General features: G+C 43.6%; 1 protein-coding gene across 1 annotated transcript in view; it reads right to left on the bottom strand.

Moving 5' to 3' along the window:
- VAV3 (vav guanine nucleotide exchange factor 3) overlaps window positions 1-15,679 on the bottom strand; it is a 377,763-nt gene that overhangs the window by 287,034 nt on the left and 75,050 nt on the right. Inside the window, 1 exon segment of the mRNA XM_021090110.1 lies at window positions 6,357-6,473. Coding sequence (XP_020945769.1) covers window positions 6,357-6,473 — 117 coding nt within the window.

Raw genomic sequence — 15,679 nt, 5'->3', positions numbered from 1 at the left:
CACTACTGCTTCTCAATACAGTTCTCACCAGAATCAATGACCCAGCTCTAAACCAATGCTTTAAATTCCTTTAGACAGTGCCTGTCCTGAACCTTAACACATAGTAACTACCCTCTTGCTACTGAAATCAGCTGGAACAACCTTCAGCTAGCTGTGATGCTCTTTGATTAAAATAAACTCAAAATGGCTTGAAGACTTAAATATAAGACAAGACACCAGCAAACTCCTGGAAGAGAACATAGGCAAAACATTCTCTGACATCAACCGTACAAATGTTTTCTCAGGTCAGTCTCCCAAAGCAACAGAAATAAAAGCAAACATAAACCAATGGGACCTCATCAAACTGACAAGCTTTTGCACACAGCAAAGGAAACCAAAAAGAAACCAAAAAGACAACTTACAGAATGGGAGAAAATAGTTTCAAATGGTGCAGCTGACAAGGGCTTAATCTCTAGAATATATAAGCAACTTATACAACTCAACAGCAAAAAAAACCAACAACCCAATGGAAAAATGGGCAAAAGATCTGAATAGACATTTCTCCAAGAAAGATATTCAGATGGCCAACAAGCACATGAAAAAATGCTCAACATCACTGATTATTAGAGAAATGCAAATCAAAACTACCACGAGATACCACCTCACACCAGTCAGAATGGCCATCATTAATAAATCCACAAATAACAAATGCTGGAGGCAGTGTGGAGAAAAGGGAACCCTCCCACACTGTTGGTGGGAATGTAAATTGGTACAACCACTATGGAGAACAGTATGGAGATACCTTAGAAATCTATACATAGATCTACCATATGACCCAGCAATCCCACTCTTGGGCATATATCCGGACAAAACTTTCCTTGAAAAAGACACATGCAGCCGCATATTCATTGCAGCACTATTCACAATAGCCAAGAAGTGGAAACAACCCAAATGTCCATCGTCAAATGATTTGGATGGAATACTACTCAGCCATAAAAAAGAACAAAATAATGCCATTTGCAGCAATGTGGATGGAACTAGAGACTCTCATACTGAGTGAAGTCAGAAAGAGAAAGAGAAAGACAATTACCATATGATATCACTTAGATCTGGAATCTAATATATACAGCACAAATGAACCTTTCTACAGAAAAGAAAATCACGGACTTGCAGAATAGACTTGTGGTTGCTGGGGGAGGGAGGGAAAGGGAGTGGGATGGATGGCGTGCTTGGGTTTAATAGATGCCGACTATTGCCTTTGGAATGGATTAGCAATGAGATCCTGCTGTGTAGCACTGGGAACTAGGTCCGGTCACTTGCGATGGTGCATGATAATGTGAGGGAAAAAATGTGTACATCTATGTGTAACTGGGTCACCACACTGTACAGCGGAAAACTGACAGAGCACTGTAAACCAGTTATAATGGAAAAAAATAAAAATTATGATATATAAAAAAATAGAAACGAAAACATATCACCTCACATTTGCCAGGTGCTTTACAACACTTGAAACAACAGCCGTGACATCCGTGGGTAGCAGGAAGCAGGCCTTCATACCCACTCGGTGCTGCCAAGGGAAGAAACGGACTGCATCACTCATCGGGACGGCAGCAGCCTGATTTCTGTTACTCACTAGAAATGGTCTCATTCCAGAAAAATCCCACGTGTTTCTGCACTGCAAAGGTGCCAACAGACAGCTCAGTAGAAATGTTTCCAAACAGCAAAGGCGTTCAACAGAAAATGACAATCTGAACAGAGGAACTGAAAAGCCTTTATATGCAGGATGGAAGTGAGCAAATGGACAGATCCTGCTGCAATGCGAAAAAAGGAACAGAATTAATCATTTTAACATCCTGAGAAGGAAGAGTTTTTTTTTAAATGACATTTCTTAAGCAAAGAAGTCAACTAACAAGATTTGACTTTTTGTTCGTTGTTACCAGAAAACCAGAAAAGGATCTATCTTTTTGAAAAGCAGGGAAGCAGGTGATTTTTTCAGAATGACACACAAACATAAGCCCAAAGGCAGAGAGAAGTGGTGATGGTTCTTAAAAGGGCGCCCAAGCTCCTCCCACCTCAGAGCAGGGAGAAGACCGAGCAGGTTCAAGCCAGGACTCCACCTCCATCAGGAACCTTGTTCAGGATAGTTGACCCTTGAACAACGGGGTTGGGGGGGGCCTCCCTGCAGCTGAAAAATCTGTGTATCTGAACAGCCAGCCCCCCGTACACACGTTTCCTCTGTATCTGAGGTTCTGCATCTGCGCAACCAACCAACCGGGAATCACGGATCGTGTAACACTTAACTGAAGACGAAATCCGCTCCAAGTGGACCCACACAGTTCAAACCCTGGTTGTTCAAGGGCCAACTCCATGTAACCATCCTGAGAGCCAGCATTGCAGTCAACCTCAAGGTCTCTCTCTCCTGACTCCTGAACGAATTCAAGTTACGAAACCCAGTTGCCATCCCCGTGTGATCTGTTTTTCCATCAAAGTGTAGAAAGTGCTCGGGACAATTCTAATTTTTGTTGACATAGTTCGAATTGAAATCAATACCCTATGAACAGTGGGGAAAGAGTTTGATACTAGAAGCTCAAGGGAACCCTGAAAGGCAAAATTATAAATCCTTCTAGAGTTCCCAAAATGTGTGCTTTTCGCCATCTCATACGTTAAAAGAAAAACTATTCATTCGTGTTGATAGCCTAACTCATTCCGTGTCCTATACCTTTCCTCTTTCAAAAGATAAACACAGTGTAATTAGATTCCAAGTGACAGATCACTTGTGCTTTGTAACTTTGTATATTCCTTTGGTTTTTCTCCCATGAGTTCATCCTTTTTTCCTGCACATCCACTCAGCAGCGGGACCCCAAACACGCAGCAGACAAGGAAAGCAGAGCGCTGGCAAGTCAGAAGCCCTGAGCTCCAGATCCTGCTCCGTCCCCAACTAAGGAGACCTTGGAGTACCTTTTAACCTCCCCCCCTCCCAGATTTCCTCATCTGATAATCAGGGAAATTGCTCCCTCCTTCACAAGACTGTTATGCAAATCAAATGAGGTCAGTGAGCTGAAGCACTCTCGGAGGTTCAAAATTCCATAAAACATTGGAATACAATGATTACATTGATTACAATATATATTACTATCCCTATATGAAAAGGTGCCAAGTAAACATGGATCGGAAATTCACTATTTATGAACTAAGGCAGACAGGGAGCACACACAGAGAGAGATTTTTCATTTTAAGTTGATTAAAAATTTAATTAAACCTATATCCTGTTAAAATTTATATTCACCACACCAGGAATTACTATTTCTCCAAATTAATGTTCTACTCCCCCTTTTATTTAACCTTATTTTTTTTTTATTTTATTGTTTTTGTCTTTTGTCTTTTTAGGGCTGCACTCACGGCACATGGAGGTTCCCAGGCTAGAGGTCAAATCAGAGCTGTAACCACCAGCCTACACCACAGCCACAGCAACGCGGGATCCGAGTTGCACCTGTGACCTACACCACAGCTTGCAGCAATGCCAGATCCTCAACCCACTGAGTGAAGCCAGGGATCGAACCTGCATCCTCATGGATACTAGCCAGATTCGTTTCCACTGAGCCACAACGGGAACTCACTTTTTTTACCTTAAAATTTTTTAACTGCATGAATTGTCCAAGTTCCATCACTTAACAATCTAGGATCTGTAAACAGGGGCAATAATAAGATGTATGTGGTGGAGCTGATATAAGAATTGAGTCAATACTTGCAAAGCACTTAGGACCACACGGGCACACAGCCACCACTGCGCGAATGCTTGCTCTGTTGTGCTGCTGCGGAGCAACAGTCCAATCTGGGGGTCAGACCACTGTTGCAATTTCTACTAGACACATGATTGCAGGTGCAGGTGTGCTCATCTCTATCACGAGGGAAACAAAAGTATACCTCATAGGGCTGTTCTGACGATTAAAAAATCTATTTCCAGGGTTTGGAATGGAAATGCTATAAATTCGGTTGTGATGACTGTTGCACACCTATGAATGTAATACAATTTATTCGGTAAAAAAAATATAGACAGATAGCTATCTCCACACTGAAGATATCTGCCACCTTAAAAGTACACAGTAAGTGGTGGCATTATTGGTGGCTTTGCTTAGGGTAATAATGTTTAATAATAATAATACTGGTAAACTTGGTAAATAAATTATGAAAAAAGCACCTTAACGTCTTATTTTTTGCTGGTTTATTTTGGCCAAATACAGTTGCAAGTAGATAGAGAACAGCACCAATCCTGGAAGTAGCAAAAATGTACGTGATTTTATTTATTTGTTTGTTTGTTTGTTTGTTTATTTAGTCTTTTTAGGGCAGCACCCAAAGCATATGGAGGTTCCCAGGCTAGGGGTCGAATCGGAGATACAGCTTCTGGCCTACACCAAAGCCACAGCAACGCAGGATCTGAGCCACGTCTGTGACTGACACCACAGCTTATGGCAACGTCGGATTCTTAACCCAATGAGCAAGGCCAGGGATCGAACCAGCATCCTCAGGAACACTAGTCAGGTTTGTCAGCTGCTGAGCCACAACAGGAAGTGGTATATACAGAATCAAGTTCTCATCTGCAATCCCAAGTTTGTTTCAGACTTCCCACTATCAAAACTTTTAAAAAGCCAGAAATACAATTACCCTTAAGAAGTATACAGTTTATTCCTTTACATTCTCTGTATAACCTCAACTCACCTACAATGCTACCTTTGTCTAATCAATCTTGCATGCAATGCTGTTCCACTGAACAAAGCCATGTATTTCTACACAATTTTTATGACTACTCCGTCTCTGTCAACACTATTTCGTGCAAATTCGGCTGAAAAATGAAGAGCTTTAAAAAGTCAAGACTCTTCTTTCATTTTTCATTTCCCCAATTCATTTTCATTTTCCATTTCCCCAAAAGAGAGGGGGGGAAGAAAGAACAACCAATGAACATTTTTTAAAAAATAGGAGGAAAGGTCAAAGAGTAGCAAAAAATCCTTCAAAGTTGCGGAGGCATTTTCCCAGCCAGCAGCTTAGAGGACTGGCCACTTCACCTGGAATTCTATCCGATTCCTCTCTGTTTTCATCGCTTCAGTTCACGGCCACAGACAAACGTGCCACTGCCTCTTTATGAGGAGGCTTGGTTTTCAGTTCCTGGTAATTCGCATCACACATTATCTTCCATCACTTTTTTGGACCTCAAGACAGTTAAAATCACAGCTTGCCAGAGAAAAGGGGAATTTTAGACACCATGTTCTTATACCCATTTCCCTTTGTACAGACTTCCAAGTGGGCAGGTATTTGATGACGCAGAGACTGCTGATGTCCAAAAGACCACAAAGTAACCAAGAGAGAAGCCACCATGCCTTCTCCCTCCCGGGGACAGGATGGCTGCCCCATACGTGCTGCATTTCAGCACCCGATTCCTTAGGTCTCTACTTCAAGTTTGTGCTATTCATTCCCATTGCCAAGCAAACCAATCCACTGCTCAGTTTTTATTTTATAATCAAAATATTACATCTTAGAGAGTAAGTAAAGAAGTCTTTATTTGATCAAACAGCCTTTTGAGGAAATACTAACACCTGAATGAGAAGCATAAGAGCAAACACCTCAATATCTTTAAATTTTTCCCTTCTTATGTGCTTATTTTCACAATGCAATTATGTCAGCAGGGGCTCAAAATAAGGTCACGTAACTAACCTGACTCTTTTCTGGCTTCTTAGACACAAGAAGTTTAACTTTATGCCCAATCACTTCAAAATAAATGAACATAACTTTTCCAAGAATGATTTCTGTCCCCTATGACACACGGGTGTTTGCTGTATATCCATGCAATGAGAGTAGATAAACATGAGGACAACTTACATGTGACAATTATTGAAATCCAACAACCTAACACGTATCCACTAAAATACAACCAATAGGGGTAAGTGAACAACCTCAAACGTTTCGGCCAGTCCTGTCTTCTGCCAGGCCACCTACCCAAGCAGCAAGAGAGCCAACAAAGTATCCTCAACTCCCCAAGATCGGGTGACTTTTAGGTGTGGAGAAACCTAGAGTTCAGTCCTCAGGCCTGAGAGCCCCACAAGCTCTAAAACACAGAAAATAGGAATCCTGTGCTCCAAGACAACCGAAAGGAGACATCGCCTCTGGTTAAAGATTCTCCTAATACTCTTTTTAACAGAAAAATTACCCACCCTCATCTCATTTGGTCAGTTGTTGCTGCTATGGGGTTTTTGGCTAAACCACCTATGCGTAAAAGTGATACTGAGATCATGCAGCCACGTGTCCTATTTCAAGATAAGAAACAAGAGTATTTGAGGAAACGGTCTCCAATAAAAATAAAAACAAAAAAAAGAAAAACCAATTACCTTTCCGAAGTCACGGACATCAAACAGGTCAAAGGCCTCGAACAGTTCACTCTTTCTCATTCCAAATGTCTCGCAACAGGCCGTGAGGAACGTCCTTATGTTCTTCAAGCAGAGAAACTGAGGAACAGGAAACAGCCGTCAGTACGCAGTGAATCATTCCGAAGGCCACCTACCCTCCGTCCCACCCAGAAGGCTGCCAAATGACGAGGAAGGATGTGCCCTCTTTGGGGGCTGTTCTCGGTCCCTCCCCCAGCAGCGCCCACTGATGCCCGCTCTCTCCTGGCACTGAGGACCCAAGTGCAAACAAGGCAGACGGAAGCCGGCCCCTTCATTCTAATACGAGGAGACAGACAAGAACAACAAAAACAAAAGCATGAGCCTTGTTCTTTTCCTATGGTGATGAGTGCAACAGAGAAAAAGAAATTAAAGCTGGGCGAGGGATCAGGAGTGCCGGGGCAGGGGCAGGGGGGCTTCAGTGAGATGGCTGGAGAAGGTGCCGATGAGAAGAGGACATATAAGCAGATCTGAAGACGGGGAAGGAGCAGCCACGCAGAATTACAGGACAGCGTGTGCGGCCTCGAGTAGCATCCCACGCCAAGGCCCTGAGGCAGAAATGTGGGGGGATATTACTGAGGAAGAGGTTCAAGGTGGCTGGAGCCGAGTGTGCGACAGGAGAAATGCAGGAGGTGAGCTGGAAAGGCAATGAGGCCAGATGACAAAAGGCTTTGATGGACAAGCTTTTACGATTCCTGAGATGGGAAGTCACTGGAGGCCCGAGAACAGAGTCGGGGTTGGAAGTGATGTTTTAAAAGTTTTGAATACAGAAGGAAAAGGGCTGGAGAAGGATGGAGATGGGAAAACCAGTTGGGAAGCTACCACAATAATCTGAGTGAGAGACACGTGTTCCATTTTGACTCTTCAGTCGGAGATGCCTATTAGTCATCCCCCGGGAAACGGGGCGGCAGACAACTGGAGGTACACATTTGGAGTGTGGGGCACAGGTGCATACTCCAGTCATAAATCTGAGGGTCTTTAGAGCATGCACAACATTTTTTTGTTTGTTTGTTTGTTTGTTTGTCTTTTTGCTATTTCTTGGGCCGCTCCCGCGGCATATGGAGGTTCCCGGCTAGGGGTCCAATCGGAGCTGTAGCCACCGGCCTACGCCAGAGCCACAGCAACTCGGGATCCGAGCCACGTCTGCGACCTACACCACAGCTCACAGCAACGCCGGATCGTTAACCCACTGAGCAAGGGCAGGGACCGAACCCGCAACCTCATGGTTCCTAGTCGGATTCGTTAACCACTGCGCCATGACGGGAACTCCTGCACAACATTTTTAACCATGGACTTTTGGAGAAAGACGAGAGAAGGAGGACCCACGGGACCAGGTCATCTTAGATCAGGAAAAGAGGGGGAGCCCACACAGGGACTGAGAAAGAGGGTGAACAGGTTTCCCCGGAAGCTAAGAAAAGAAGGTGTTTCTAGGAAGAAGGCGTGAGTGGTAAGCTGCCAGCTGCTGCCACTACTCACATAAGATTTTGACCAAGCACTGTCCATGGAATCTGGCTGTTGAAGGTCATGGGTGCACCTTGACAAAAGTGGGGGGGTGAGGCGGGTAAAGGGGGGAGCTGCATGGTGCGGCTTCAAGAGACAATGGGAAGAGAGCAAGCGAAGACCCGATATAGATATCTAGGAGCTTTGCTGCAAAGGGGAGCAGAGGCTTGAGGCGGTCTAGTCAGAGAGAGAGGTCCGGGAAGGGCTTCTGAACCATGGAAGCTGTTACAACATGTTCCTATTTTGATGGGAAGAAGCTGAGAGGGGGAAAGATGGTCACGCAGGGAGAGGGACAGTCCCACAAATGAAGTCCCTGGGGAAAAGGTCTGGTGCTCAAGCGGAGAAGCTCATCTTGGGAAGAACACGCCTGGCTCGAGGACACTGCAAGGGACAAGAGGGAAGGCAGCCGCTATCACAGCTTAAACAATCAACAGAATTTACTGGCAGTATCTAAAAGGCCGATTCACCTACTCAAAATACACACACATCCTGAATTTCAGAAATAGTAGCTGCAATGGCACACACAAAATTATTAACCTCCAATAAGTGAGAAAAACTTTAGCTAATTATTGCGTCTTTCCTTCCCTTCCTTTCTCTCTTTCTCCCCCTCGCCCTCTCTTGTAGTGGCCAAGCCCATGGCCTAAGAAAGTTTCTGGGCCACGGATTGAAGCTGAGCCACAGATGCAACAACCTATGTAGCTCCTGCAGCAATGCTGGATCCCTTAACGCACTAACACACTGTGCCAGCCGGGATCGAACCCATACCTCTGCAGAGACCTGAGCTGCTGCAGTCAGATTCTCAACCCACTGTGCCACAGCGGGAACTCTTGCTTTTTTTTTTTTTTTTTTACAATATTGTCAACATTTTATTTTGTTGCTCTGTTTTCCATTTTGGTTTGTTTTTTGATTTGCAGAAAGCCATATTTTACTTCTCTACCTTGGAAATATTCAGATTTTTCATGGGCTTAACTCCGACGCAGTTTTACCCTTCACAGGAATCTTTCTTGAGGCTTCAATATTTCAGGAGGGGTTAAAACCACAGGGGAAGCATCATAAACCCTTTGAAGCAAAGGCAGCAGCCCAATCAGCACACACCGTTACTGCTTTCACTTTAAAAAATTCATAAGAGACCTTTAGGACATAGAATCACTCTGCATGTAGCTCTTCCACATAGAATTGCTTATTTACAGATTAAAAGCCTTGCATTCTGCCAAGATAGACAATAATTACTCTCTTGGGATTATGCAATGGTTCTCTTGCAATATTTTTTACATAATTAAGTGCCCAACTCATAGCTCACCAAGGAACAAAGCATAATTGCACATGCTACCCTCTGAAGATTTCACACCAAACTCAAATTTTCCCCCATGTAGGAAAAACCACAGTAGATCTCCATTCAAGTGCTTTGATCACTAATTCAGAAAAATATTATGATTGAAAGTCAAAAAAAAAAAAAAGAAAGAAAGAAAGAAAGAAATGTAGTCCTCATCGCATGCATAGAAGAGAAGATTTAAAAGCAGAACTTCCCCTTACCTCTGGAACCACTCTTAACCTTATTTGACCCTTATTAATTCAATTCTATTAAGTTCCACAAATATTTACTGGATTTGAAAAATCTCACAGGTGCGCTCTCACATTTCCAGGCAGTCATCAGGTTTGGTCACCTTTTTATTTAGGTATTTTTTTAGTCAACTGTTTTGGAATGCCTACAAGTTCAAAACATGGGAAATGCGAGAAAAACGAGTTAAGACAAGCGTCTCTGTTAACCGTAGCTGGAGCTTTTCATAGTCACTCAACAATCGGCTAATAACTCTGGGATCCCACTTCCCCCCAGGGCTCGGTGCAAGTACAGGACGTGTTGAGGGACAAAGGAAGTGGCCTTAGAAGCCCTGGACAGAGTGGGGCCTGCCAGCCTGCCTGCCAGTCCCCAGACTTTTGCTTGGTGTTCCTTCCATTGCACTTTTTCTTTTCCCAGTTTATTTAATTTCAAATCAAAAGAAACGTTGAAAGAACAGAACAAGGAACACTCCATTTACGCAACAACTGTAATGTCCTGCCATGTGGGGTTTTGTGCGTCAATCATTTCTCTTATTTATTTACAAAATCGTTGCTAAAGTATGCGAAAGTAAGTTTGGACATCCAGGCGCGTCACTCCTCAAAAACTCAACAGGCATCACCCAGGAATAAAGTTGTTTTCCTAAATATTCACAAGGCCATTATCACACCTGAGAAAATTAACAATAATTCCATATCATCTCGTATCCATTCCATATTCAAATTTCACCCATTGCCCACCCAAGGCCTTTTTACACGAGCCCCCCCCAATCCCCTCCCACCCCACACTCTCTAGGGTCCTGTTCAATTTTACCCACTACTTTTGGTTGCTTTATCTTTGCAGTGTCTTTTAAGCTAAAAAAGATACTTTTTTTTTTTTAATAATGATACTGATTTGGAAGAATCCAGACCCAGGTGTCTTATACAGTGTTCCACAGTCTGCTTTGTCTGTTTACTTCCTCCTGGTATCATTAAACGCATTCCCCCATCATTTATATTTCCTATGAACCAAAGGTAAGTCAAGATACAAGTTAAACAGTTTAGGGGAAAAAAAATATTTTATGCTGTGAACGTCATACTTCTTCACACCAGAAGACACCAAATGTTAGGCTACCCCATGATTGTGGATTTGAGGCTTGATCACCTGGTTAAGGTGGTTATTGCCACATCTCTTTACTGTAAAGGTATGGGTTCCCCTTTATATCAGTAAAGCCTGGGGTGGGGTGGGCGGGGGTCATCTGTGGCTGTCCTATTTCCCAACAATTTTTCACCATGCATTTAGCATCCACTGATAAGCTTTGCTTCAAATATTGCATCTGGGACTGCAAAATTCAATCATGCCTTCCACATGTATTAGCTGGTATTCTTGCCAAAAGACAAACTTCCCCTGTCCTCCCTCTTTTTTTTTTTTTTTTAAGCTTTTGCTTGTGTAATAATTAATTGCCATCATTATTCCTTTTGACATTCACAGAGTCCCCAATTTGGCCACTTGGGGTCTCTTCAAGCTGGTCCCTGTGTCCTTTTGACTTGACTCCATTCGCCTTTATTTTCTTAGATGAAGCTGTCCTGAGCCCACCTCATGGTTCTCCCTGCTCAAGCTCTGTAATCAGCCATTTCTCCAAACAGTTCTGTTTCAATGTACACAGGAAACATTATTTAGAAACCAGAGTCTGAGCATCAGGCTGCTCCCAAATTACATGAGGCAATTATATCCAATGAACCCGTAACTCCACCCTTTGCTTAAGCAATCCATCGCTTGCAACAGAAAGAGTTAATGTAAATAAGAATGGTGTGAGTTATCTCCGGAAGTACCTCTCCAAATCCTGTCGTTTTTCTTTGTGGAGTGTCCCAGAAGCCAACTACTTATCTCACACTGTTGAGAGAGAGAAAACCCTTTCACTGAGTATGTTTAGGCCTAGAGAGGTCACTGGTGTTTTGACCCACTAACAGTGCTCTGTATCCCTGGCAGCAGCTGAAAACATTCTGCCTTGAGACCTGGTTGATGACGCACGCAGACAAATGCATCTCATTATTTCACTTCATAACCACACCTTATGCTTGGCCAAAAATGATAAAATGTTGTTAGATCACTTATTTTAGATTTTTTTAGAATTTAGGATTGCAATTTTAAGTATCAGAATTAAATAACTGCAGGATGCTTTAAGTATTAAATATATCCACACATGACAGCTACCAAAATCAAGGACACATGCAAGGTCTACACAGTCTTTCCTCATTTAACAAATATTAACGTGGTGCCTTTTAGGTAGTAAGCATCATAAAACTTCACAAAACATCCCAATTGGGCACTGATTTATTAACTTATTAAATACGTATTAATTGAATGAAACTGCCAACAACTGGATTTAAAAAAAAGAAAAAAAAAAACAAATATGACCCAATTTCTGCCCTCCAAAGAGACAATCTAGTCAGGCAGGGCACAGACACAGGAATGCACAATGACAGGGCGAGTGCTGTGAAGAAGGCCCTTCAAAGGTTCCTTGTGAGTCCTAGAGTATCAGAGAGAGCCTTCTGGAGTAAGTGGAAGAGGAGCCCCTGCAGGGTGAACCCGCGTCAGCCACAAAGGTAGAAGGAGCGGTTGATGTTCAAGGAGGGGGAAGGGAATCGCCAGCCTCCGGTGCAAGGGTGTCTCAGGTCAAGGGCACAGGATGCAAATGAGACAAGACGAAGAAATGGAGCAGGGTCGGGGGCAGGGGGGCAGTCGTGGAGGTGGTTCAGAATCAACACGACACTGCGGGGAGCAGCAAGAGCAGTGCCGCGGGGCGGGGCTGGGACCCGCAGGGCAAGCCCAGAGGGATGGGGGCTTCATCCTAGCAGAAACAAACACTGAGGTTTGAAAGAGGGAATAGAAGACTCAGTTCAGGGTTTTAGGGCTATTAGAGTAATTCTGAGTGTGTGCTATATACCACGATCTATGCTAAATGTTTATGTCTTTTAATCCTCAGAACAACTCAATCAGGAAAGCATTTTTTTTTTCTTTCTGTCATGTATATCGAGGCTTAGATGTTCACCCAAGCTTACATAACTGCATTTGCCAAAGTAATGGAGTCATAATTCATATCCACACCGTCTGGCTACAGAGTCTACATCCTTAACCACTGTGTTACACTAGCTCCATTTTGCAGTGTGCAAAATTAACTGTTCTTCTTTTCTCTTTACAGGGGAGATTAGGAGGAGGGTAGCTAAGGAAGAGGACAGAAAGCTGTCAGAGTCATTTAATGAAAAAGTTACTGGGTGATTTGGACTAGGAGGGTCGAAGGAGCAAGGGAACGAATTCTGGCAGGAAATATGGAAAAGAAATGCCTGGCAACTGATTGAATATGAGTGGGGTGGAGGGAGTGGCGTGAGGGAGAAAAGAAGGGTTGAGAATTATACCCACTGCTCTGCCCTGGGGTATTGCACAGGCAGCGGTGGGTAGTCCCTGAAAATGGTCACTTAGCAAGTTAGGGAACAGGGTATGTGAAAAGGGGCCACCAACTGAGTCAATGATTTTTTTTTTTTTTTTTTTTTTTGTCACTTTGTCCTTTTAGGGCCACTTCCTCAGCATACGGAGGTCCCCAGGTTAGGGGTCTAATTGGAGCTATAGCCGCGGGCCTACACCACAACCACAGCAATGCGGGATCCAAGCCGCGTCTGCGACTTACACCACAGCTCACGGCAACGCTGGATCCTCACTGGGCAAGGCCAGGGATCGAACCCGAAACCTCATGGTTCCTAGTCGGATTTGTTTCCGCTGCACCACGACGGGAACTCCTGAGTCAATGAATTCTTGACTTCATATGGAAAGGCCCAATGAGGACAGATACTGCAGAGCTTCTCTCTAGGGTATATCCAGTGACAAGTGACACATCCTGATGACGCAGCCAGCAGTCTTCAACCACCATGCTCACCCCCTCTGCCCCTTCAGAAATACATAAACAGCTGGCTGATTTATTACAAGGTGGAGAAAAACACTCAGGAAAGATGCAGAAAACTTTCAAAAGAAGAAAGCTTAACACTGTCAAGGTCTAAGACAACCTGAAAGTTACACGTCAGGCCAGAGCTCTCTAGGTTAGAAGATGTTTCATAACCAGGTAGCTATCACAACAGACAAGGCCAAGTGGCTTTTTTCATGGTGCAGCCTCTTCATCGTTCCCACTTGAAGGCTAGTGAGATCAATGTTACAGAAAGGAAACATTTAAAGGTCAGGCTGCTAAAAAGTTCACCATAAAACCCTTCAAGACTCTCTTTTCCCTCTACTCCTTTTATTAAGCGTATGGCTTCCTTTTTCCTCTATGTGTGCAGAAACCATTTTGCCTTTTCTCAATGCTATGAATGCAAATAGGATCGCTTCCCCTTTCTTGTTCTTGTACTTCTCTAAAACTGTCAGCAATCATGGACTGGTGTTAACTGAGGCTACGTAACAGAAAAACCTCTGCGGCTTGTTGTGAAACGAGTTATTTCAATCTCATCTGAGACAGGGTATCTTGTGGGAAGGTGGACAATTTCTAATACAGCTTCACAACCACGTGGATGTGCTGACTTACTCCAATTTTCGCAGGAGCCACCAAGAGCCAGGCTCATTTCTTGGCTTCTTGATGGGATACTCATTATCCCATTTGAAGGCAAGACTCTGAATTTAAGCGTCTGGCATAATCTGAATTATAAGTGTGGCCATTACAAGCTGATTGACGGTGTTGAAAGGCACAAAAGAGACCGTGATGAAGCCCATCTACAAATATTAAGGTCCAAGAAGTCTTCCTTCTTAGCTGAGACTTAAGCCAACCTCTCCCCAGCACCCCTGGCATTCTAAGTCGTCCTCTCCCCTCTCCAAAGGCTACCATCATGCCTTGTAGAACTAGTAGGCAGGGAGGCAGCTATGGAAGGGAAATACTAATAAATCAAGTTTCGCCCTTACCTTGGTTTTCTGTGTCTGGCCCATTCACCAGACTGTCCTGTGTCTCTCTCTCTACCTCTGTCTTGCAAAATTAGGCCAACTAAATCTTACCTCTTTTGGAAAACTTTCTTTTTAAAAGAAGGAAAAGAAGAATTTGTATTTGTATGGGGACCTCATTTGTCCCTTTCGCTGGAGAGGCGGTGGGTCCCAACAGAAAGGGCATCGTCACCATTGTTCTATGAAGAATCCCCTCTACAGATGCTGCCTGAATAATTCTGAAATAGTTACGTGCATAGCATCCGTTCAGGACTACATAATACCTTCAGTTTTTCTGATCCTGTTATTATAAATAAATTAAGACCCTAAATCTAAAAAAAGGATACAATGAACTTCTCTGCAGTACAGATACTGACTCAGACTGTGAAAACCGTGTGGTTTCCCAAGGAGACAGGTTGGGGTGGGGAGGGATGGGCTGGGGGTTTGGGATGGAAATGCTCTAAAATTGAGTTGTGATGACCATTGTACAACTATAAATATAATAACGTTCACTGAGTTAAAAGCAAAAAAAAAAAAAAGACCCTAAAGAGCACTCAAGGAAGAAAGCCAGAAATGGAGGAGGACTGCTTCTCAGCTCCAATTTTGTGCTCAAATAACTAAACTACAACTCCCTTATATTTTCAGTAAACTGAAAGCCAGTATTTCCACTTTGATTATTGTCTAGGCTGCAATTCATTTTTAGAGGATAAAAATTTAATTACTTCATCCAAAATGTAATAATAATTCAGGGGGTCCCATTGTGGTTCAGCAGGTGAAGAACCTGACACAGTGTCCATGAGGATGCAGGTTCGATCCCTGGCCTTGCTCAGTGGGTTAAGGACCCGGCATTGCCACAACCTGTGGTATGGGTCGCAGATGTGGCTCAGATCCAGTGTTGCTGTGGCTGTGGTGCAGGCTGGCAGCTGCAACTCTGATTCAACCCCTAGCCCGAGAACTTCCATATGCCACAGGTGCAGCTGGCCATAGAAAGAAAATAATAATAATAATAATGATTTAATAACACTTAAAGTTACAGGGCTTTGGAGTTCCCACCCTGGCACAGTGGGTTAGGATCCTACTGCAACAGGTCAGGTCTCTGTGGAGGTACATGTTCCAACCCAGGGCTGGTGAGGTGGGTTAAAAGATTCAGCATTACTGCATCTATGGTAGAGGTTGCAGCTGTGGCTTGGATTCCAACCCTGGCCTGGAACTTCCAGATGCCACAAGTGCGGCCTTTAAAAAAATTAAATTAAAAAAAAGTTAGAGGGTTTTTCCCTTGTCT

Source organism: Sus scrofa, chromosome 4 (genome assembly GCF_000003025.6).
Source record: "Sus scrofa isolate TJ Tabasco breed Duroc chromosome 4, Sscrofa11.1, whole genome shotgun sequence".
NCBI classification, from domain to species: domain Eukaryota; kingdom Metazoa; phylum Chordata; class Mammalia; order Artiodactyla; family Suidae; genus Sus; species Sus scrofa.
Note: the sequence above shows the minus strand (reverse complement) of the source record. Positions and strands in the feature narration are given on the sequence as shown.